Genomic DNA, 25,747 nt, shown 5'->3' on the forward strand with positions numbered 1-25,747 from the left:
TCGATGGAGAAGAGATCGATGGGGGCCTGTTTACTTGTCGATGGAGAAGAGATCGATGGGGCCTGTTTACTTGAGAAAGGTGTAAGAGAACGAAGGGTGTTGGATCGATGGAGAAGAGAACGAAGGGTAGGAGAAGTCTTTTACCTGGCTTAACCTGGACAACACATGTTTTTCATCTGGGCTAATAAGCCCATTTCTGAGCGAATAAGCCCAAGGTAAACAGCCTTGTTTGTCTGTGCGAATAAGCCGGTTTACCCACTAAGCTCATTAAGCCACAAGTAAATAGGCCCTAAGAGATTGACTTAACATGTTAAGTTAACTCATCCTATCTTAATGCATTCAGGGGGTGCTTGGGAGTGCTTATTTGAAACGACTTATGTTTTTCTATAAAAAAACACTTATCAACTTATTATAAGTCAAAAGAGTTTAACTTATTCAAAAACTTCTTATTACTAGTTTGACACAAGTATAAATTGTTTATCTAAACATTCAAAAATGTTTATTACCGGTGACACATCGAAATAAGTCAATAAGTTGTTTTTGTAAGCAATCCCAAACACCCCCTCAGTTAGAGTTTTTCTAAAATTATTCTTCTCCTATAATTTTTAATCAACATCGCAATAAAAAGAATAGTTTACCAACATGCATAAATTAAAAACTGTAATCAAACAATAATATTTTATTGTTTAAATATATATTAAATTGTTAAATATTGTATTATGAACTCGTTAAATTTATATTGTTTTTGTTATTTTAAATAATTCATATTATTTTAATTTTAGTCATTTAAAATATGTATTACACAATTTTATTTTCATTCAACACTGATGTCGACAAAAGGTTAAAATGATTATTTTTACTATTCAAACTATTTATTCAGTTAAAAAATCAAACAACAATTTTCTTTATTTAAATAGATTAATGTTTAAAGACAACTTAATAAATTCAGAACTAATGTATAAAAATCAACAACTTCTTAGTTGATCCTAACTTAATGCATTAAGTTAGAACTTTTTACAAAATTTCCCGTGTTGCACAATTTATAATCAAAGTCTAGTTAAAAAAAAACAAGTATTTTATTAACATGCATAAATTAAAAATTGTAATCAAACAATACTTTATTGTTTTAAATATATGTTAAGTTATTAAATATTGTATAATAAACTCGTTGAATTCATATTATTTATGTTATTTAAACAATTTATATTATTTTAGTTTTTTTGCGATTCTAAATATCTATCAAAAAGTTAATTAACATTTAGGTAGACATAAAGTTAAAATGGTAACTTTTATTGCTCAGATTATTTATTCAAACAAAAAAAAAATCAAACAATAATGTATTTTAATTTTTTTAGACAGATTAGTGCTTAGAGATTGTTTTGATGGATTCAGAACTTAGGCTATGTATGGCAAACTAGTTGATAAGCTAGCTGATAGCTGGTAACTGATAACCTAGCTGATGAACAAATTATATTTGACAAAAACTAACTTATAAACATGTAAAATAATCGAAAATAATCCACTGGTATAATATGTAGAAAATAATCCAATTACGATTAAGTTTTTAAGGAAATGAAATTTCAAAAGAAAATAAATAAGTAAGATAAATGGTAAATTGTGTTAGAATGGTGAATGATTAGCATTCGTGTATACGTTTAAGAAATATATTTATAAATAAAGTAAGTGTTTTAATTAATATTAATTAATCCCTTTTATAGGTAGCTCCTCCAAATGGAAAAAAGGAAACATCCATATGCCAAAATTGCAATATAACTCTTTTAAACATAAATTTAAATCATCTAAATAATAATAATAAAATACATATATATAGAGAGAGAGGGGGGTTGATTGCAAATCGTATATTTCATGCAAATTATAGAAATCAATTTCAATCAATACAAAAATTTCATAATTTATTTTTTATTTTTAATGAATAAAGGTATAAATGTCATTTTACTTTGTAATGGTTAATCTTGGTAATGTTTTAATTGTTTTTTAAAAATATGAAAAATTAAATATAGTAGCTGTTTTTATTTTAATATATAATTATTATCATTAATAATTTATATTCTTTTATTAAATTATACTCCTAAAATATGAATTGTAAAATTATAAAACCAATTTCATCTTGGCTATAAATCATGAAACCGATTTTATTTTGGTTAGGAAACATGAAACAAATTTAAAAATGAATAAAATATTATTATTCAGATCTTGAAGTGTTTCATTGACTGAACAATCTTTAGTTTTATATGTAAAACCGAGTTCATCTTGGTTAGAAACCATGAAACCGATTCCATTTAGTTAGGAAATATTTCAACAATCTTCACTGCTGAAACAATGTCATTCAGTTTTTGTAATTGTGGAGTCCATGAAACCAATTTCAATGATGAAACGAATTTTATTAACAAAAACATGTTATTCAGATTTTTGAAAAATATTTCATTGATTGAACCAAATCTGGCTCAAATTTCATTATACAAACGAACAATTAAACAAACTTCACCAACAAAAAAATGAGATACAGTTTCAAAAATGTTTTTATTGTTGAAATCAATTTTCAAAAATGAGACGAACAATGCTTTGTCAATTTTGTTGTTTTTTATTAAAAATTAACCTTTTATTTTTTATTTTCCTAATATAACACATTTTAATCATGACCATTGATCAAGAAAATAGATGGATAAGATTGGTTTGTTTGATCGCTTATCTCTCTCTCTCTCTCTATATATATATATATATATATACACACACACCAGGTTCGATCCCGTGTATTACATGGGGTAATTTAAAAAAATTAAATCATGTTAGGAACTTATTTTACAGATTTGAATGATCATCGAAAGTATAATGCTACTTCAGACTTGTACTCTTGAAATAACTCTGAAGAATAACTTTGAAAAATGACTCTTCAGACTTGAATTTAGAAATGGAACTATATCAATAATTAGTTAAAATGAAGTTAACCCTAAAATTAAATTAAATTTAGAAATGAAACTATATCAGTAAATTGAATTTAAAATTAGAAGTAAAGTTAGAATGACTCTTCAGACTTGTACTATTGAAATAACTTTGAAGTATAACTTTGAAAAATGACTTCAGACTTGTACTGTTGATCCTCTCTCTCAGTGATTTGATGATAATCCATTTTCACTTATACGAAGTATTTATGTTTCTGTCTTTTCAGTTCCAGCGATCTTCACTGAACCTGTTCAGTGATCGCTGAAAAACTTGTATTGTAATTCAATCAGTGACAGCAATACTTCAAGAAGACAACACTCACACCAAAGAACCTTCAGCCAATGTTGAAGACTGAAATTGAAGATTAGAAACTGGCGAGTACGTGATCTGAAACGGTATTCAATGATTACAAGTCTGTCTACATATGTGTGAAAACTGCTCAAGCCTCAGCGAATGCTGAAGAGACCTCCAGGTTATTCCAGCATTCAGCGATCAAAAGAAGCTTGCCAAGCACGATTGTCGTTGTCTTTTCCTTATACACACAAAGGACAAACTCATACCCTTTCTAAATGTTAGTACGGTACGGAGCCGACTAGTTGACTCTATTACCCACCAACTTTAGGTAAGGATGTCTGCTCATGAATAGGCTTTTTGTACTATTCACTGTAGCAAATGACAAGTCTTCCCCTTAAGGCTTGACACGCACTCTAACCCTACCATATTGCATTAAATGTGCATTTAATGCAATGGGTATAAATAGAAGTGTTTCTTCTCCATGCAGAGTGTACGCGCAACACACTCTCTTAACCCAATTCTTACTTTAAGCATTCTTGAGCTTAAGTAAAAGAACTTACTTTCTCCTACAACAAATCTTTTCTTATTTGCTAAGATTCAGTGTGTAACCAAAGATTGTTTAGATAGGTTTTCTTACCTTATCTTTCCCGCAAACAATCTTGTAAAATTTCCATTGATCCTCTCTTATCAATATAGATTTTAAATTTGAAAATACTGTGTTTGTATTCATCCCTCCCTTCTACAAACTATTATACATTTCTTGTAGACCCTTACGCGACCAACATGTACCCTTGAAATAACTCTAAAGTAAAACTCTTCAAACTTTAGAGCTTTGTATAGGCAAGCCAGAAGCTCTGCATGCACTATGCAGAGGCTCGGCATGGTGCTTCGTCTGGAAAAAAAGACTTCAGAGTTCAGGTGAGCTAACTTTGAACAATGACTCTTCAGACTTGTACTCTAAAATAATGTAACACCCCATACCACACATTGCACGTAACATATACTTCATTCATAAGAAATACATGTTTATACACTACATAGGTCCCTTAGTACAAAAATCTACCATACCGAATACATGGCCCAAAAATTCCAAATACATTTCTTGTACTATTCAACGTTCATTTAACAAAACTATACACATCATAGACAAATCTTCATGCAGATATGTATAAAGGAAAATATCACATTTTCCCCTTCCCTTAACCGTCTACACTTCCTGCAATACATATTTAAAATCACAAAACGAGGCTTAGACCGAAAGGTCTAGTGAGTTCCCTTTTTATGTTATTGCAGGGTGAGAATCACCAAAACTTTATTTAAAACAACTTTTCATATATATAACAAATATATGAACAAGGAAAAACATAATACCAATACCTTTCCAATTCCAAAGCCAAACTATTAGCTTTCAAACAATACATCCAAAACCAAATAGGTTTATACTAACCAGATTTCTCATAATGTCACTTTTAAACCTTTTTAATTAAAACAAGGTTTATTCAAAGTTTCAGGCGATAAACCTATATTCCCTTCTCAATAACATCCAGATTACGATTTCCAATAAGAATCCTGATCCTAAACCTTTAAATCACAAAGAAATAAAGATTCCAAACCATGGTAATCTTACAGGATATAATAATAAGACTTATATCACATAACACACATACAAATGTCAGCCTTATATCCAAAGGTACACCTCTCCTTGATATGCCACTCTTATCCCATGGTATACCTCTCCTTGATATGCCACCCTTATTTCCTCATCAAATCATTTTATAAAAATATTTCCAATTAGAACAGACCGCAGTCGAAAATGTCCTAATGGAACATCATCAGTTCAAAATCATCTTTGTCATAATTCTTCATTCTTTATCATGAAAGAATATTAAAATGATGATTTGTTTGTACAATACTTAAATCAAAGCACAAATCCGGTCAACATAGACTTGGCCGGACTTTATCTCCGGTCAAGTCTTGACCGATAAACCAATCCGGACAACATAACCTTTTGTCTGATTTACTAATTCGGACAACATAACCACTTGTCCGATTTATCAATCTGTACAACGTTTGAAATAAATCCGATCAAGCTTTCAAGTTTAATACACATGAAATTATTTTCCAACTTCGAAGTCTGATCAAAACACAATCGGACTATACTACACCGGGTAAGTCTTTGATCGATTTATGGCTAAACTGGATAGCCTTAGATCGTATTCCTACTTCTCCGTTTAAAACATTTATTGGGTTTACAAAGATAAAATCTTATCAAAATTCTAGTCCGATCATCACTGTAATTGATTTCCTCTAAATCGGATGATACTATGTCCGATTTATACCCAATCCGGTCAAACCCTTGTCCGGTTTACTTCTATCCGGACAAACACTTGTCCGATTTAAATCTAAACCGGGTGATAAGTTTATAACACAATTCAGTTATACAATTCAAAGTATTTTTAAAACTTTTAACCACTCACTTTTACAATCTTTAGAAACAAGATTGAACCCAACTTCAATTCCAATTAAAGCAAGCAATCCGGACAAGCTTTCTCTCAATTCTCTCTCAGATTTTATAAATGACCAAGAGTTCATTTGAAGCCTCAGCTCTCATATATATACTATTTCTAAAATAGGTAAGGCAGCTCAACAGCCTTCACATGCATTCCCATCCATAACTAAACTCATGCATGCCCATGCATGAACCAACTTCATGCTCACATACACCTATTTTACATATTAGCCGATGCATGCATATAATAATCATGCATACATAAAATAACTATTGCATACATATACAGTCATGCATGTTAACACATTATGCATACATACTTATGCATAATAATTCACACACTCGCACGACCAAATATAACAATTTATCATGCTTTCACGTAATCATATAACAAATAATCATGTATTGATTACCTCTGGTGATAACCAAGACCCGGTCATCACATTATCCATCCCTCAAAAGAATTCCGTCCCGGAATTCCTTTAATAAAAAAGCCACAGATATTATGTTCTCATTTTTTATTCTAGTTCCCAAGTTGCCTCTAACCCCTTATGAAAATGCCATTGTACCTTAACCAAACTGGTTTCTTTGTTCCTCAACACCCTAATCCTTCGATCAATCACAGCTTCTGGTGTTTCTACAAAGTTCAGCTTACTGTCCAGTTTACTTCTGGGAGCGGTACAGCTAAACTGGGATCCGCTAAACATTTCTGCAAGTTGGACACATGAAAAGTGTTGTGGATCAGACTAAGCTCTTCTGGTAGCTCCAACTGATAAGCCACTGGCCCAATTCGTTTACATATTCTGAACGGCCCAACATACCTTGGACTGAGCTTACCTTTCTTTCTGAATCTGATAACACATTTTCATGGAGAAACTTTCAACATCACAAAATCGCCCACACAAAACTTAATTGGCTTCCGACGATTATCGGCATAGCTTTTCTGGCGGTCTTGTGCTGTCTTGATTCTTTCACGGATCTGTTCAATCTTTTCAGAAGTTTCTTGAACAATCTTATGACCCATCAACTGCCTTTCTCCTACCTCATTCCAACACAACGGCGTTCGACATTTACGTCCATACAATACTTCATACGGTGCCGCTTGGATGCTGGTATGATAACTATTATTATAAGCAAACTTTATCAATGGAAAATAATCTTCCCACGATCCTCCGAAGTCGAATGATGCAACTTTTCAACATGTCTTCGAGAGTTTGGATAGTTCTTTCACTTTGCCCGTCAGTTTGTGGATGATAGGCTGTACTTAATCGAATTTTAGACCCCAGAGCTTTCTGCAAACTTTCCAAAACCTTGAGGTAAAGCGACTATCTTTATCAGAGAGAATAGATAGTGGAACACCGTGCTTGGTTACAATCTCTTTGATATAAATCTGTACCAACTTTTCTAAAGAGTATCCCTCTTTTATAGGTAGAATGTGCACAAATTTAGATAAACGATCAACAATTACCCAGATTGCATCATACCCCTTTGGAGTTCGAGGTAACTTCATGACAAAATCTATTGTAATGTGATCCCACTTCCATACAAGAATCTCCAAAGATTGAAGACTTTCATACGGATTCTGATGCTCGATCTTAACCTGTAGACACGTTATACACTGTTCCACATACCTAGCAATGTCTTTCTTCAATTTGGGCCACCAATAAAAAGGTTTCATATCTTTGTACATCTTATTGGTACCTGGATGAATAGAGTAACGGGACTTATGGCTTTCATTCAGAATAATTTTCCGGATATCCCCAAAACATGGTACCCAAATTCGCCTTTGCAAGCACATAATTCCTTCATTATTCGGTTCCAAAGTCGAAATCATCTTACCCAACCTTTCTGTCTTGATAAGATCTTCTTTCATGGCTTCTTTCTTACATCTCAAAATTTCTTTATGAGTATCACGGACTAAATTTATTCTCATTGTCACGGTTTTAATAGTCCCACTCCTTTCTTTTCTACTCAAAGCGTCAGCTACCACGTTGGCTTTCCCTGGGTGGTAGAGGATTTCACAATCATAATCATTAACGAGTTCAATCCATCGAAGCTGTTACATATTCAGTTCTTTCTGGCTGAATAGATGCTGCAGACTTTTATGATCAGTATAAATCTGGCACTTTATTCGCAGAAGATAATGCCTCCAAAATTTCAGAGTGAATACTACTGCTGCTAATTCCATATCATGAGTTAGATACTGTTTCTCATGATCCTTCAATTGCCTTGACGCATAAGAAATTACCTTTCCTCTTTGCATCAAAACACATCTCAATCCCAGTTTCGAAGCATCGCTATATACTACAAAATCTTTTGATCCATCTGGTAAGGTCAACACCGGGGCGCTGCAGAGATAATCTTTTAGTAGTTAGAAAGCTTTTTGTTGTTCTTCCTCCCACTGAAATTTAATGTTCTTTCGATTCAATTTGGTCAATGGCACGACTATTTTAGAAAAGTCCTAAATGAATTTACGATAATAGTCTGCCAATCCCAAAAAGCTTCGGATTTCAAAAGGAGTCTTTGGGGCCTCCCACTTTTCAACTGCCTCAATCTTTGCTGGATCTACTTTCACCCCTGCTTCTGATATGACATGACCCAAGAACTGAACCTCGCTTAACCATAATTCACACTTGGACAACTTTGCATACATCTTTTCCCTTTTCAGAAGTTTCAGTATCAAACGAAGATGTTCTGTGTCTTATCTTTGGTCTTAGAGTATATAAGAATATCATCAATAAATACAATAACAAATTTATCAAGATATTCCTTACATACCTTATTGATTAAATCCATATAGGTTGCGGGTGCATTAGTTAAGCCGAACGGCATAACTAAGAATTCATGATCCCCGTACCTGTTTCAGAAAGTTGTTGTAGCGATGTCTTCTTCCCTTACCTTAAGCTGATGATACCCCGATCTTAAGTCGATCTTGAAAAAATAACTTGCCCCCACCAGTTGATCAAACAAGTCATCAATCCTTGGCAAATGATATTTATTCTTGATTGTCAACTTATTCAATTCTCGATAATCTATACACATCCGCATAGATCCATCTTTCTTCTTAACAAATAAGACCGGAGCACCCCAGGGTGAAGTGATGGGTCGAATGAATCCTTTATCACGTAGATCCTTCAACTGAGTAACCAGTTCTTTCAATTCTGAAGGAGCCAACCGATATGGCGCCTTAGCTATTGGTGCTACCCCAGGTAAAAGATCGATTCTGAATTTGATGACTCTGTCTGGCGGTAAACCAGAAAAATCTTCTGGAAAGACTTTTGGATATTCATTAACAATTAGAATCAATTCATGCTTTCCTTTCTCTTTCTTCGCATCTATAACATATGCCAAACACCCCTGACACCTCTTCCGGATACACTTTCGTGCTTTCAACACAGACAAAAGGCTAGTATGATGATTCTGACGATCACCATAGATAACAACTGTTCCTTGGTCTGGAAAAATGATTCTGATCATTTTCTCATTACAGATAATATTGTCTTGATGCTCTGTCAACCAGTCCATACCCACTACTACATCAAATTCTTTCATCGGCATTGAGAACAACCGAATTGGTAGCTCACACCCCTCAATAACAATAACGCAGTTATTGAATACACTAGTAACAGATTCTTGACTAAAAGCAGTATCAACTACTAATTCGTCATCAAGTAACACAAAATTCAAACATGCAATTTGAGCAAACGATGGTGATACAAACGAAAAGTTTGCTCCATCTAGAAAGACCGTCCTCGTACCCCTCATTGCCCTCTTTTGGATACTGTAGGTCTTCCACGAGTACCCGATACATTACTCCCCATAGTTAACTGCAGAGTTCTCAACAACGGATAGTTACGCCGAATATGATCTGGGGAATTACAATTAAAGCATCTTCTGTTGGTTGGGCAGTTTTTCGACAAATGACTCGCCTCGCCGCATTTGTAACACTTCCTTGGATCCATTTTACAGTCACCTTGATGAACCTGCCGGCATTGTGTACAGACTTTCTCACTGATCTTCTGTTCAGTTCTACTATCATATTTCATTGTGTTATAACCTGGTTTTCTGCAAACCTGGTTAAGGTAACTATACGTTTATTATATGAATTACGTGAAAACATGCGTGTTATCTTAAATATAAATGCATGAATTATGTGCATATGTATGGTAATTTAATATGGTGCATGCATGTGGAAATTCTATAGGCGGTTATATGATAATATATATGTGGGAATATTATTTAATTTAAACATTCATGGTTAAGAAAGGGTGATTATAAAACAATACCTTTCCACCGCCTAATGATTTTATATTGATTGAAAAACCATCACCGCCTCATCCTAAGTGTAAAAGGAGGAGGATAATGTAAAAACCTTATCAGTTTACTATTTTTACAAAATATACAAGAGAAATTAAAGGCGGTGAAGAGTTCTTGAAGAAAATTGCTGTTAAGAATTCTGTTAAATTGTTGTGAGATAATCTGCAGAATCTGTGTTATCAAGGTGAGTTTTGATTACTATCATTTTTAACAACTGAGAGCTTTACCTACTGTTTGATTTTTATAAATTGTGGAATATTGATGGTTTGGAAACTTAAAAGAATCCAGTAGAACTGTTTTAAACGGTTTTAAAAGAAACTGTTTTGTGAATTGAAAGTTTGAATATGTTTTGAAAAGATTGAGCAAAAACTACGTTTGAAGAAACAATTTTGGATTTGGTACTCTGTTTTTGAGGATTAAGCAAAAACAAACGATTGAGAAAAACCATAAGTAGAACAGTTTGTTCTTATGGTTTAAAGAGTTTGAATACAAACCTGTGTTGAGATTATGATTTGGATAAAAACTATGAACGAGGTTCACTCAGACAGAAAAGTCTGCAGCCTGTAATTGAATGAAATAGTTCATATGAATTTCAGGGGAAATAAGGATGGTCGTTGTGTGTGATGGATAGCTATTGCTATAAACAGGGGATTGATGGAAGTAATAAGGATGGTCGTTGTGTGTGTATGCATGGTATAACTCTTGCTATTATATCTAATAAGATTACAACAGAGTTCTCTCTTCTTGGTGATTTGAGGATTCAGAGATGTTCTTCTTATTGGAAATAGTAGTATTGATGTTATGGTTATGGGAAAAATGTGGCTTGTGGTCATTGGTTTTGACAAAAAGTATTTTGGAACAGAATATACATTTTATGAGGAACCAGAGAAGCTCTAGTCGATCCTCGCTATTGGACCAGAGGATTCTTGTTATTGATTTGATGAATATGCAAAAAATTTACTAAACGTACTAATTGGACCAGAGGCTCTATATCTATTGATAAGAGCTTCTGTGTCAAAATCTTATTTTACGAAGTTTTAAGAAAAAGGAATTTTATACTTAGTGTTTTATACAAAAGACAGACCAGAGGGGCTCTGGTCGACTTACATATTGAACCTAAGACTGGTTAGTCATAACTTTTGAACCAGAAGCTCTAGTTAGTACAACCAGAGGCTCTGGTCGAGTAAGAGCTCTGCATAGCTATTCTTTTGTGAAAAAGACTATCTTATTTGATTAGAAGCTTAGCAAAAGAACACTAAGAAATTTATATGAACCAGAAGCTCTGGTTAATACAACCAGAGGCTCTGGTCGAAAAACTAGAAACTCTGGTAGAAGAACCAGAGGGGTTCTGGTCCTGTTTATTGAAATAATAAGGGCAAGAGCGTTTTGTGAATTACTTCTCTATGATTTGCAATATGAAGATCTTGATTAGCCATATTTGAATATTAGATGTTAAGTTACAAGAAGCATGTACTTTTGGAATTTTTGAGTTGTGTAATTCATATTAAAGACTATTGTATTAAGGACCTATGTGGGGAAACCATGTATTCTATGTATGAAATATGTGTTATATGCAATATATGGATATGGGGGGTGTTACACACTGCTTTTGGCCCTCATATATATAGGGGCATAATCAAATGAGAACTGATTAGTTTGTGGTAACCATGAGATCCAATCTCAACCACAAATCAATAGATAAATTAGAAAAATTTATAATTTTGGTAATTTTGAATTAAAATTTTAATGCAAGGATATTTTTGGTATTTTAAAACTCTCCTCTCTCCTCTCTTCTTTCTCCGGCCACCGTCCTCCGGTGATACAACAATGATATCACAATGCATCATATATGTGCTTGGATATCACATTGAGATCGATTGTGGTCGATCGGAGATGTAACACAGTGGTATCACAATGCATCTTATATATGATTGGGTATCACAATGTCTGTTTTGTTTAACAGAGTCAACATTTTTAAGTATCACAGTAGTATCACCGGAGGACGGAGAGAGAAGATAGGAGAGAGGAGAGAAAATACCTAAAATGTCCTTGCATTAAAATTTTAATTCATAATTACCAAAATTATAAATTTCCTAATTTATCTATTGGTTTGTGGTTAAGATTGGATCTCACGGTTACCACAAACTATTCAGTTCTTCCTTGAATAGACCCCTATATATATATGTATATGTATATATATACTAGAAGGGTAGTCGCGTAATGCAGCGAGATAAATCTCCATTTTAATGTTTAATTTTTATTATTTGTCTCTATCGATTTAATACAATTTTATGTGTTTTTGATAAAACAATAATGTTTTTATTTTTGAATGAAATATAAATTTGAAGATAGCATTAAACAATTAAAAAAAATTGATATTAGTATTAAATTAACTATTTAATAGTTTCATTTTTTTGGTGTAACTTATTTAATTCAATTTTTTATTNTTTTTTATAGTAACAATTTGTGTAACAATAACAGAAGTCAAAGTGGGAATCAAAATTGCAGAACCAAGATTTACAAACGGTATAATAACAATAATTTATTTTTGGTTTAATAATATAATTTTTATTAATAATAATAATTAAACATTCGGTTAGAAACTCGATAATTATCCTAATTATATTTTAGATTTTTTAGATTTTAAAATAAGATGTTTATCCTCTAKTTGATTATGTTTATCTGTAGTTAGTTACACGAATTCAAACATGAAGTTTTAATAAGTTGTACTTAATGCATATTTACTTGTAATCTTGAATTTTAAGTAATATGTATCAATATACAGTACTTTATGTATAAAAAATAATCTTTAAGAGTTTTTGTCAAATGCTTTATAATATAGTATATATATATATATATATATATATACATATACATATATAGGGAATGGTTCAAACGAGAACCCCTGTGATTTGCAAAAACGTAAGAGCAACCTATTAACCTCATATTGTGATAACAATAAAAATTAAAAAAAATTAAATTAAAAATAAAATTAAAACAATTCAAAAAAATCTGAGAGGCAAAAGGGTAATATTGGAATTCAAAGTGATAAAAATTTAAAAACACGATCACACTAAACGTAATAATCTGGATAACATAATGGTTACGGTTATCGCTTATTTCAACACGATTTGATGTGATTTGGGTATGATATGGGTGTGATAATCATGTGATTATCACACAATTATCGCAAGAATTCCTCTCGGCTCGAGTTAACTTAGGAAATCGACTACCGATTTAGTGTGATATGGGTGTGATAATCATGTTATATCACTATCATAACAACGCACGCGATTTGATCATGGTTTCGATCGGTTAGAGTTAGACAATCACACATTTATCACAACGATTACTCATGGTTTCGATAGGTTATGGTTACACTCGATTGATCATGGTTTCGATCGGTTAGGGTTAGACAATCACATATTTATCACAACGATTACTCATGGTTTCGATAGGTTATGGTTACACTCGATTGATCATGGTTTCGATAGGTTATGGTTACACAATCATACAATTATCACAAGAGAAGAGAAGATAGTGGAAACGAACGTGATCAATCCATGAAAAAAAAGGATAATTATAATTAATTTAAATAAAATAAAATTTATAAAAATTACTTAATTACATTACTGCCCTTATTAATTTATTTATATTTAATATAAGTTAATTTATTAATTAAAAAAGTTTGAGATTATTGGGTTGTTCTTGCATTCTCGTAAATAACAGAGGTTCTCGTTTGAACCTCCACCTATATATATATATATATACATATATATATAGACTTGAGATCATGTGAGACCAATGATTTTTCGTGAGACCCGTAAGACCAATTCTCAACCCTTGGATTAGATCTATAATCTGACAATCTAAAYATTCATAAACGCCACGARATTTCTTAATAATTACCAAATTRCCACCGTGCAATTTAGAYCGTTAGATCATTAACTTATAAAGTTGATCAATGAACATAAATTGGTCTTACGGGTCTCACGAAAAACCTTTGGTCTCACGTGAACCCAACCCTATATGTATATATATAGATATACATATACATATATATGTATATATAAATATATATATATATATATACATATGTATATATAGGGTTGGGTTCCGATGAAAAAAGTAATAAATGATCTCCACCCTTGGATGCACATTAGAATGAGATGCACCAAATCAATCCACGAATCAAATGTGATTATGGGAGGGTTTGAGGCTAGAGGTGATCAAGGGTTCAGATCTTTTTTACGCTTTTCACCTTGACTTTCCTTCTCACACGATTCTTTGCTTGTGTGTATGTGTGTGTGTGTGTGTGTGTGTATATATATATATATATATATATAAAAGATCTTTCGTTAACCAAGAATATGGTGTTAACTTTGTGAACTTATTGGACCAATAAGAATCGTTATTTAGGAGAAGTTAATTCAAGTGTTTGATTTAATGATGAATGACAAATAAATAATTTTTAGGTGTAAGTTACTTTATGGTATTTAATGAGATGTTACAATTTTTTTATGTCTGAGTTACTTTTATGATATTTAATGAGATGTTACAAATTATTACTTGCATGTTTCTAGGGATCATAATCATATCATCATATTTCATGATTATGGAGTAACTATGTTAATTTTCACATGAACAAGGTTAATGAAAGTGAACATATTGCAGATTCATATGTAAAATGTTCACAAAACACACACACTAAGCTTGTTTACCATGTTAATCTAAATTGCATTAATAAATGATGTTCATAGGTTTTCATAAGAATGTGTTCATAACCATAAGATTGTTGTAAAAATATCGTAAAATAAGTGAATCATGTAATTTATACGTAAATATGTAAAAACACATAATGATTTCAATAAAAGCATATACAAATGTGTGATAACAATTAATTGGTTGTATATTGATTATCAATAAATCTTCTTGATATGTGTAGAATTCAATACAATTGAAAATTTTCACATGATAAGTTTCGGTAATATCATGATATTAAGCATTTTCCTAATTATTTGCAATATAATTATAAATCAATTAAATCTCTAAAACAAAACATCTAAACTTTTTGTATAAAACCTATGCTTGTTTATGTGGCACGTAACATACAATTGTAATATAGAAAAACTTAACCACAAGGGTGGTGTCTAATTGGTTTGAGCTTGACTTCAAATGTCAAAAGTACCATGAGGTCTTTGGTTCAAATTCAAGGAGAAATAAAAATCACTTTATGGCTACGAAGGTTCAAATGCGGTGACTCCGGTCAATCTACGAAGCAGGTGATCACCCTGGGATTAGTCGACTCGTATAGCGGGTTGAATATCCAAGTTAATAAAAAAAAAGAAATATATATAGCAAAACTTAATAAACACATGTATTAATGAGTGAATTATGCATTTGGTCCTTATATTATGGTGAATATTATGATTGCACTTGGGCATGGGAATAAAGCGGATACCTCAATTTTCATCATAGATCTCTCATCTTCGTCCCCAACCCCATTCTCGTCCCACCAGGGGAATATGTATCACATCCCCATCTCCATCTCTTTAGACTATGTTTGGTACATGGGATGGAATAGGACAAAACGGGACAAAATTCACTGTCTCACGTTTGGCGTAGCATGGGACAAACAAGAACTCATTGTCCCACATTTGGCGCGACATGGAAAAAAGACAAGAACTGGGACAAGGTGGGACAACATGGGACAAAAGAGGTGTTTTCTTGTTCTACCAAAACAGATAGAATAAGATAGGACAAGAATGAGACAAAAACTAAAATATTACTAATCTACCATAGTTTAATATATAACCTTATATGGTATTTGTTTTAATAGTCATCACCGCTAGTTTCGGCCGCCACCACCATCAGTGATCACCACCGGCCACCTCCACCTCCTATTCCACTACAACATCCTCCACCGCCTCCACAACCACCGTCCATCACCACCTCTACCACAGTTGACCACCGACCACCACTGTTCAATGCACTACCACTACCATCGTTGGCCACCTTCAACTCCTCCTCTACTACAACAACCTCCTCCACCACCTCCATAACCACTGACTACCACCGTCCATTACCACCTCTACAATCACCATCGGTCACCGGCCACCACTATCCATTGCCACCAACACTATCTTCGTTGGCCACCTCCAACTCCTCCTCTGCCGCAACAACCTCCTCCATGACTCCACAACCACTTCGACCACCGACCACCATTGTCCATTGCCACCTCTACAACCACAATCACCACCACCGTCGATTGCCACCACCATTACCACCGGCCACCTCCAACTCCTGCTTTACTGCAACAACCTCCTCCATGACCTCCATAACCATCGTCGACCACCGACCACCACTGTCCATTGCCACCTCACCTCCACCAGAACCCTCACCACTACATTCAATACATTGGCCACAACTAGCTCCTCTATCATTGTCAACTGCCAGCACCTCCACAATCCACCATCTTCAAGTCCTCCACAACCACCGTCGTCCACCAATCACTACTGCCTCTACCTCCATAACCAACACCACCTCCATCACTACCACTATTACCATCAATTATATCAATTTTTTCATTCAAATTTGTACCATTATATATGTATGAATTTATTTATATGAAAATTGTATTAAAATATTTATAAATTGCATTCTTTAATTATTTATTTTATTTGTGTTAGTTATAACTATTATATAATATTTGAAATCATCAAATAACTTTTGGGGACAACTTGTCTAGTGTTACTCCGTCCAGTCCTAATCATACCAAACACAAGATAGAAATTTGTTCTATCCAGTCCTGTCTCGTCCAGTCCTACCTGTTGGGTTACGGGATTTCAAGCATAATGAAAAATAAAACCTTAACCCTCCAATGACCCATACGAACCGGAATAAATCAGGTGTTTCAAAATTATACTTCACTGTTAGAGAGACTTTGAATAATAACAACAAACAAGACTTGATGCCTCCACGATATCCACGCGAACAATCTGAATCTTTTTCCTTCTCGTGATGCTAATCACAGTTTCAGAAGTTAGAAAGAAAATGGATCATGTGTTGTAAGTGATTTTAGAGAGAAAATTGCAAGAGCAACTATCATAAGACCACTATTCTCTTTACACCTTACTTGAGTGTAAGAGTGGTCGTACAACATTACTCTTCTTTAGAAGACCATCTCTAGTCAACCAATTTATATCCAACAAAAATAATATTTGATTTTATTTAATCAGATTAAATCAATACGAATTTGATATAATAATTAAACATTTTGATTATTGAAACTCCTTATTCATATATGCTCAAAATGTGTCACCCAATGAGTTCTCGACTTGTTGATAATAAATATAAATATCGTATTTATATTTGTAAATGATGAGCGGCATCTAGCAATACATCATCGCCACCCAAATAACGAGCATCTATGACACAACAAATTATCGGTTTGCAGTCAATTTTAGTTTATGCAATTAATTCTTTTGTCCTTAATGTCCATATTGAACACAAGACGTTGAATATGTCATTCTCGTTATGTTCAATCTCTAGTTTCTTGATTCCCTAATATATTGATAAAACATATCATGATATCTCAAATCAATTGTCTAAGCATGCATGCATTCCCTTAGTATATATTTATCAAGGGCCCAGAGACATCACTCTCGTCATAAAAGGAGGGACAAATCCTATCTTGATACATGTTATTCTACCATGTAATATAAAAAATACCCAATAATCATTATGTCACCCAGTTACGGAATGATTAGAATAAATGTTAAAATACGTCACTCACACACAACAAACTCCATGTTCTCAAGTAAAGGAATTACATGTACATTGACCAGATGAGAAACACTTATTACACTTGCATGACATCCAATGCAATGTTCTCATAGCGAGTCACGTCCGCTACATAATATCTCCATCGTACCTATATATAGATTCAGTATATCTATATGAATCTATACATATGCTAGTTATTATCATATTACTTCAACTGTAAACCTGAAATAATATTTAACTAGGGACATTTAGAATACATTATTCTAAGGTTATTTATTATGAATAATTAAAACATAGAATATAATATAAACATAATAAACGGGCAATGTCTTTTATTTATTAATTAATTTCATGACGCAAAACTCAAAATTTCGGTTTTGGGGAATTCACTAACACTACCCTCTTGTCGTGTCCTATCCCATCATGTCTGCGTACCAAACGCTATATTAGGGAACGAAGATTTTTTTCCTTTTTATGTAAACTAATCATACATGTTTAAATATCACATATCTCCAATAAGCCTAAAATCAAAAGAAGTTTAATGTAATACAAAAAAAATGCAACATCACATAATAATTAATAACCTAAAACCAAAAGAAATTCAATTTAATTAAAAAAACTTAACGTCACACGTACCAAAACTTATCGAATATTATCCACAACATAACGAGTAACTGTATTTTGACTTGACATCCAAAATATTAAATATTAACATATAAAAAAACAACAATTTTAGATTCTAAACCTAGTTAGGAAATAAGAAATTATGAAATACCGATTTAGTTGAAATAAATAATATATATTTAATTCATTAATTTATATATACAAAGGCTACGGGACAGGGCGGGGCGGGCGATACCCGTCCCGGACCCATCCACGGTTTAGCGGGGAATATCTGTCCCAAACCAGGCAGGTGGACCGAGTTCCCCAACGGGTCGGGTCTCATTCACATTCCTAATTGCATTCCCTAAACTCAACTTATTACATTCTTGATCCTGTTGGTGTTCATTTTATTACGATCTTTTTGTGGTTTGCATTTTGTCACTCCTTAAGTCCCTTTTACTAACTCTATCAAAAAATTTGCTGATTAACAGCAACATTTTCGTCTTTATCTTAATTAAAAATATAAAAAAAATGATCATATATCAAGAAAACACTTCTTTACATCTCAATTTATATCTTTTCTAAAAGTAGAAGATTTTTTCCTATCATAGTATTTTGCAAAGCTCTGGTACCAAATCCAAATAAATCAAAAAACAATCAAATCCTTGGACGAGGTACATACTCGATGAGCTTGGTACATGCCATATGGTGTTTGTGATAACATCGAGAGTGGTTAAAAGGCACTTGACCATCTCACCTAATACCGATGTTACCCGAACCCTAGAGGACCTTCATCCTAAGAAAGAGGTTGAGAACGTCGCTAAGATAATCATTACCCGATCATCTTTTAGTTAAAACAATGTAAACCTCGATTATATTGTGAACTAAAAAAAAGTTTGATCTTATTGAATGTTCTAGGAGTTGTGTACACTCTAAGTCACATGTTGATGGAACCCATACTTGCTCAAAAAGTACATCGATACTACAATGTTTAGTCTCACGAAGTCGACACCAGTTGAAGATGCCCATTACTTTAACAAGAAGATGTTTGATGTGTAATCGACATCCTCCTCAATCATTGTTTCACCAATCGTTTTACTACATTATATTATAACCGAGTGCTCACTGCTTACAATCTTTACAACCCACCGATCTCTGACCTCTGTACCAACGTTTTCTTATGTGCGAACTAATCCAAACGATTAAAAGACATCAATAAAATAAAAAGAAATTGAGACTATATCTTGTAGAATTTGATGCCTTTTTTTGAATATTATTGGAATAATGTCCATTTTCAAACATAGAAACTAAAAGTTGGCATTACAATTATGGTAAAAAAGTAGACCTACAGTGTGGACATCTCTTTAGATTCCCCACCCCAAAAACACATACAAACACGCTGGCAATGTGTGTGACTGTCAATCCCCAATACTCATTTAAATAATTTAATCATTATTTATAATTAAAAAAAGGGAAAAAAAAAAGTGGTAATGTAATTATTAAATATGAATACCTTCCTATTTTATTTGCTGCTAGCCTGCCCTCAAATACTCACACTTTCACTTTTTCCCTCTGCTAAAATGGGGATGGTGCTTCCCTAATACTCTTCCTCATCTTCATCATCATCTTCATCTTCTTTCTTTTGATCTCTGAAAATGGTGAAAGACAATGATCAAATTCAAATCCCTAATCAGAGAGATAAAAAGATGTTGATTGGTGTTGTTTGGAATTGTGCTGCTGAGCTTAAACTTTTGTTATCTGCCCTTCTGTTTCTGTGTTCTCTTATAACCCTCTTCCAATTCTTCCCTTCATCTTTCCGAGATCTCACTGGTTGCGCCTCCTTCCCACCGCCCTCCTCCGCCCTCCAACTACTTGTCACACCACCACCGCCACCGCCACCGGTTCATAACAAACTCCAAGATGTTGTTCTTCAAGGTGGTTTGATTAAAAGGAATTTCAATGGCTATGGCTCTGCCGCTTACAATTTCATACTCATGTCGGCGTACAGAGGCGGTGGCAACACCTTTGCCGTCATCGGACTTTCTTCTAAACCCTTACATGTCTTCGCTAAGCCGACCTACCTTTGTCAATGGGTTCCACATAACGCCACTGATAACCAACCCAACATCACTGTCCCTGGTTACAAGATCCTCCCTGACTGGGGCTACGGCCGCGTTTACACCGTCGTCGTCGTCAACTGCACCTTTCCGTCTCCTGTTGGTCATGACGGTGGTGGCGGACAATTGCTCGTCCACGCCTCCACCTCCGGCGGTGGCGACTCTAACTTTGACCTCACCGACACCATTGAAGCATTGACGGAAACTCCGGGAAGCTTAAACCCGTTGCAATTCACAGCGCCACCCAAGTACGATTACTTGTATTGTGGCTCGCCGCTTTACGGCGGGCTGAGTCCGCAGAGGGTTCGTGAATGGCTGGCTTACCACGTGAAGATGTTCGGAGAGAATTCCCATTTCGTAATACACGACGCCGGCGGTGTTCACCCGGAGGTAATGGAGGTTTTACAGCCGTGGATCGAAAAGGGTTACGTTACGTTACAGGACATAAGGGAGGAGGAGAGATTTGATGGGTATTATCATAATCAATTTTTGATCGTGAATGATTGCTTACATAGATACAGATTCATGACCAAATGGATGTTCTTCTTCGACGTCGATGAGTTCATCTTCGTCCCAAAGAAGGACACGATTAAAACCGTTACAGATTCTCTGTTACAATACACCCAGTTCACCATTGAACAAAGAACCATGTCTAACAAGCTTTGCTACCTCGACGACAATGTGGGAAAAATTTACAGGTACATATCCCACCATTTTCGATTCATTCATAGTTGTTTTTAGTGTTTGGAATCTGGTTTGAATTTGACCCATCACCGATGGCTAAAACCATAAATTGGTGCTTGACCATTGTTGGACAGCTCACATGGGTTCTTAATCTAATGATATTGGATTCCCAATTGGCATAATTTTAAATCGAAAAAGTTTCCAAAATGTGAGGCATTATTGATACGCCAACAACTCTGTCTGAATGCTGAAATTAGGGATTTTGTTTTCAGTAACTTTGATGATTGATTTAGAGTTGGGTAAAAACATAAAACATGCAATTGAATACAACGCATCAAATGGGTTGGTTGGTATGGTGGTTTTTGGCTTTATGCCCATTTCTTCATGTGGTGTTCGTTAAAGATTGTTTCGATTGGGTCCCGAGGATGGGACCTCGGTTGGTGGCTATTTGATTTGACGTTTTTAGATTGTTTGGTAATAACGATTAATAAAAATGTGGCAGGAAATGGGGGATTGAGAAGTTGGTGTACAGAGATACGAAAAGAGGAATCAGAAGAGACAGAAAATACGCTATCCAACCGAGGAACGTGTTTGCAACGGGGGTACACATGTCGCAAAACGTGAAGGGAAAAACGATACATAAAACGGAAGGGAAGATAATGTATTACCATTACCATGGGACGATATCGGAGAGGCGGGAGCCATGTCGGCAGTTGGAGAACACAACGGAGGTGAACGTGGGGGGAACACCGTATGTGGTGGATACCACCATGAGGGAGGCTGCCGGAGCAGTGAAGAGATTTGAGCTTAGAATGATTGGTCCGGTTTTGCAGAAGACTCACCAATGATGCCCATGCTGCTGTCTCATTTGATTTTGTTTTTATAAATATAATAATCATAATGATATAAATGAATGCATATAGGAAATATCACACTTATTTTTTAATTTTATTTTTTATTTTAATTTTAATTTTACTTTTTTTGTTTGTAATATTTTATTCAATTCATTAAAAAGTATATTAATTTTAAAAATAAGAAATGTTTATTTAGACGTAGATATGAAACATCCTCCGTCCATTACTGGAGAATGAAGGTGTCTTTAGCCAAAGTGCTTTTCTTTTTGACTTTTGAAAATTCCCGTTGGGAATGCCAAAAGTTGCAGGGTTTTTTTAACTGTAAAAAAGCTAAAGGAACATAATGTTAATATTCTTTTTAAAATCATCAAAATATTAGGAAATTCATGAAAATAATGGTTTTTTAGAAGAAAAAATTACAACAAAATGAAATCAATTTTCACCTGATTTTTATTTTGGAGAATCAACTTTCAAAATCATCATTTTGAGAAATCAACTTGTACCTGATTTCTATTTTGGGGAACCAACTTTCAAAATCGTCATTTTAGGGAACCAACTTGCACCTGATTCCTATTTTGGGGAATCAACTTGCAAAATAATTATAGAAAAATAACTAAAATTCGTTTTTTTCCAAAAATTAATGCAATAAAATATATTTTTCATTTCAAATCTCGTTTTTTTAAATTTAGAATGTGATAATATATTTTTTTTATTACATCAATTAATTTTGTTTCTATTAAATTGATTTTTTTTGCATTAGTAGAAAACAATTTTTATTGTGGTAATTTTGATTTTTTTTTAAAAAAAATCTTCAATTTGATATCTGAATTTTAAAAAAACGAGATTTGAAATGAAAAATAGATTTTATTGCATTAATTTTTGAAAAAAAACGAATTTTAGTTATTTTTCTATAATTATTTTGCAAGTTGATTCCCCAAAATAGGAATCAAGTGCAAGTTGGTTCTCCAAAATGACGATTTTGAAAGTTGGTTCTACAAAATAGGAATCAGGTGAAAGTTGGTTCCCCAAAATGACGATTTTGAAAGTTGGTTCTCCAAAATAGGAATCAAATGAAAGTTGGTTCCATTTTGGTGCAATTTTCCCTTTTTAGAAATCAAATTCGTTTTTTTTAGTAATTTTTCAAAAATTTCATTACTTCTGCAAATGGTATTTTTGTGACTCATGTATGAGTTAAGAACATCTTTAAAATAGAGAACCAAAAGTTAAAATTTATTAAAAAATTTATATTCATAACCAACAGATTCTCTATTTTGTGACTATAACATTAAAATATTATTTCTTTTTAAATATTTATTTTCAAAGTTTCTTATTGGTGGTCTCAATTAGTAATTATTTTTGGAGCGTTCTTCATATTTGGAGGTCTCTCCTATTTTGTTCATTTTGAAGATAGTTTTTGGAAAGTTGTTAGAGCAAAATGTTGATTCAAAATCCTCATTTTCTTCATTTTGAAGAAGCTGTTGGCAATGCTCTTAAAACCAAAAAAAAAAACTCTCCACCCACTTGCGGGAGGTGCTACTTACAGATCTGGGTGAAAAGATGATTTCTTTTTCCTTTTTCAATTTTCACCCACTTGCAAAGGTGCTATTTGCGGACCTGGATGAAAAGTGATTTTTTCTTTGTCTTTTAGCACCTCCGCAAGTCACGGAGGTGTCACTTGCGGCAATAGTGATATATTAGAAATCTCCGGTGAGAAATGACTAATTTTGACGAATTTGGAACATGAAAATGACTATTTTCTTTTAGTTTCCCCAAAAATTTATATACTTGTTAACCTTTCAAAATTCATTAAAAAAATAATTCGATTATGTTAACTTGTCACATATTTTTACAATCAAAATAATAAAATTCAAAAACGTATTTGTTTTTTTTAGTAACAAAATAAAAAATGCTGCTAAAACATGTTGATGTTGGAATTTGCCTCTTTATTTTATTTGTACACTACAATCACACAAATTTCTAGTCTTGTCTATAGAATGAAGTTTTTGATAATTGGTTGAGATTTTTTCTTCATAATCATAGATATTTGATTTTTAACTGATTAAATATACAAGATCTAAATCAATAGTTATACATGTTCGAATTATGTAAAAGATTCATAACAGATAACAATAAGACAATGATTCAAGATCGTGTTATGTTGATATAAGATATGAAGTGCTCATTCCAAATTATAAAAACCTTTGATGTTTGTAAATAGGTCAAAACCGACAAGAAAACGAGTTACATCCAAATTGAGACTTCTTGACGTTGTTAAACAAGATAAATTCACAATGAATATGCAAACTATCATGTATTACAAATTCAATATTTTTCAAATATACGCAAATGTTGAAAATCAGTTTTAATCATAATCAGAGTGACGGCACATGTAACCGCGTCATGATATGGAGACTTGTTTAAATCAATGATTTGCATTTGTTTGTATATAGGGTCCATTGTTTGCCTACCGAAAAGACCAATTCCAATAATTCATCTACGTATGAGTATGACAAAAACTTGTAGTTGTTTTTTTTTTTTTGAAAGGATAACCAGACAAATTTATAAACTTGTAGTTGTTGTATTCCATTATATGACTATTTTTATTTTATCATGAGAATAACGAGCAACTGGCCTTTAGATGAACGTTTTATGGGACGATTCTTCTTTTTGAGAAACATATATTGAAAGTTTTCTTTTGATGTCTATTACAAGACATCTTAAATAAGAAATTCAATACTTTTTTTGTTTGTATATAAACTTAGGGGGTGTTTGGGATTGCTTATTTGAAACAACTTGTATTTTTCTACAAAAACACTTATCAACTTATTATAAGTCAGAAATGTTGAACTTCTTCAAAAATTGCTTATTACATGTTTGGCACGGGCATAAGTTGTTTATCCAAACACTCAAAAGTACGTATTACATGTGTTACACCGGAATAAATCAATAAATTGTTTTTATAAGCAATCTCAAACACCCCCTTAATATACATGAACTTTTTGTTCATAAACTTAATTGTGTTAAATACATAGTGTTTTCTGTCAATTGCATCAAAGACATGATACGTTCTCTTAATTGTATCAAATATATAAATATGTTCCCTGAATTATATTAAATACATGATACATTCTCTAAAATAAAACTTCTAAAAATAAATTCATGAAATTGAAGCCAAAACAAAACACATTACACACACACACATATATATATATATATATATACATATATATATATATATGTATATGTATATGAATAGTGAGAATATATCACAAAAAATTTGAGAATCATAAGAACCTGTAGTCATTGTTATTTAACAATGTGAAAAAGCAGTTCTATTTTACAATTTTAATGTGTATTTATTGTTCGAGAATAAGAAGAACAAGTAATTAGTAAATCTTATGGTTCTCAACTTTTTTGTGGCTCTCACTTGATTACGTCTATAATGATAAACCTTTTCATGGTTCTCTTAGAGGTGAGGGAAAATCGACTTGACCAAGCCTTTAAGCGGTTCTAATCATGTCAGATCCTTAACGGTTCTTCCCAAACTTGTCTTAGCATAATCGATCCGTCTCGGAAAAAAAAACCATAGCTGATGTAACTTATAAATGGTCCTGTGACCGCTT

At 33.2% G+C, this 25,747-nt stretch overlaps 1 protein-coding gene across 1 annotated transcript; it reads left to right on the plus strand.

Annotated features, from left to right (window-relative positions):
• Positions 1–20,000: 20,000 nt before the first annotated feature.
• LOC112507321 (galactan beta-1,4-galactosyltransferase GALS3-like) lies at positions 20,001–22,223 on the plus strand. Its single transcript, XM_025111865.1, has 2 exons — positions 20,001–21,284; positions 21,773–22,223. The coding sequence occupies exons 1-2, from the start codon at positions 20,125–20,127 to the stop codon at positions 22,116–22,118; spliced, it is 1,506 nt and encodes a 501-aa protein (XP_024967633.1). The 5' UTR covers positions 20,001–20,124; the 3' UTR covers positions 22,119–22,223.
• The last annotated feature ends 3,524 nt before the right edge of the window (positions 22,224–25,747 follow it).

Source organism: Cynara cardunculus (assembly GCF_001531365.2).
Source record: "Cynara cardunculus var. scolymus isolate 2C chromosome LG 2, CcrdV1, whole genome shotgun sequence".
Taxonomy (NCBI): Eukaryota; Viridiplantae; Streptophyta; class Magnoliopsida; order Asterales; family Asteraceae; genus Cynara; species Cynara cardunculus.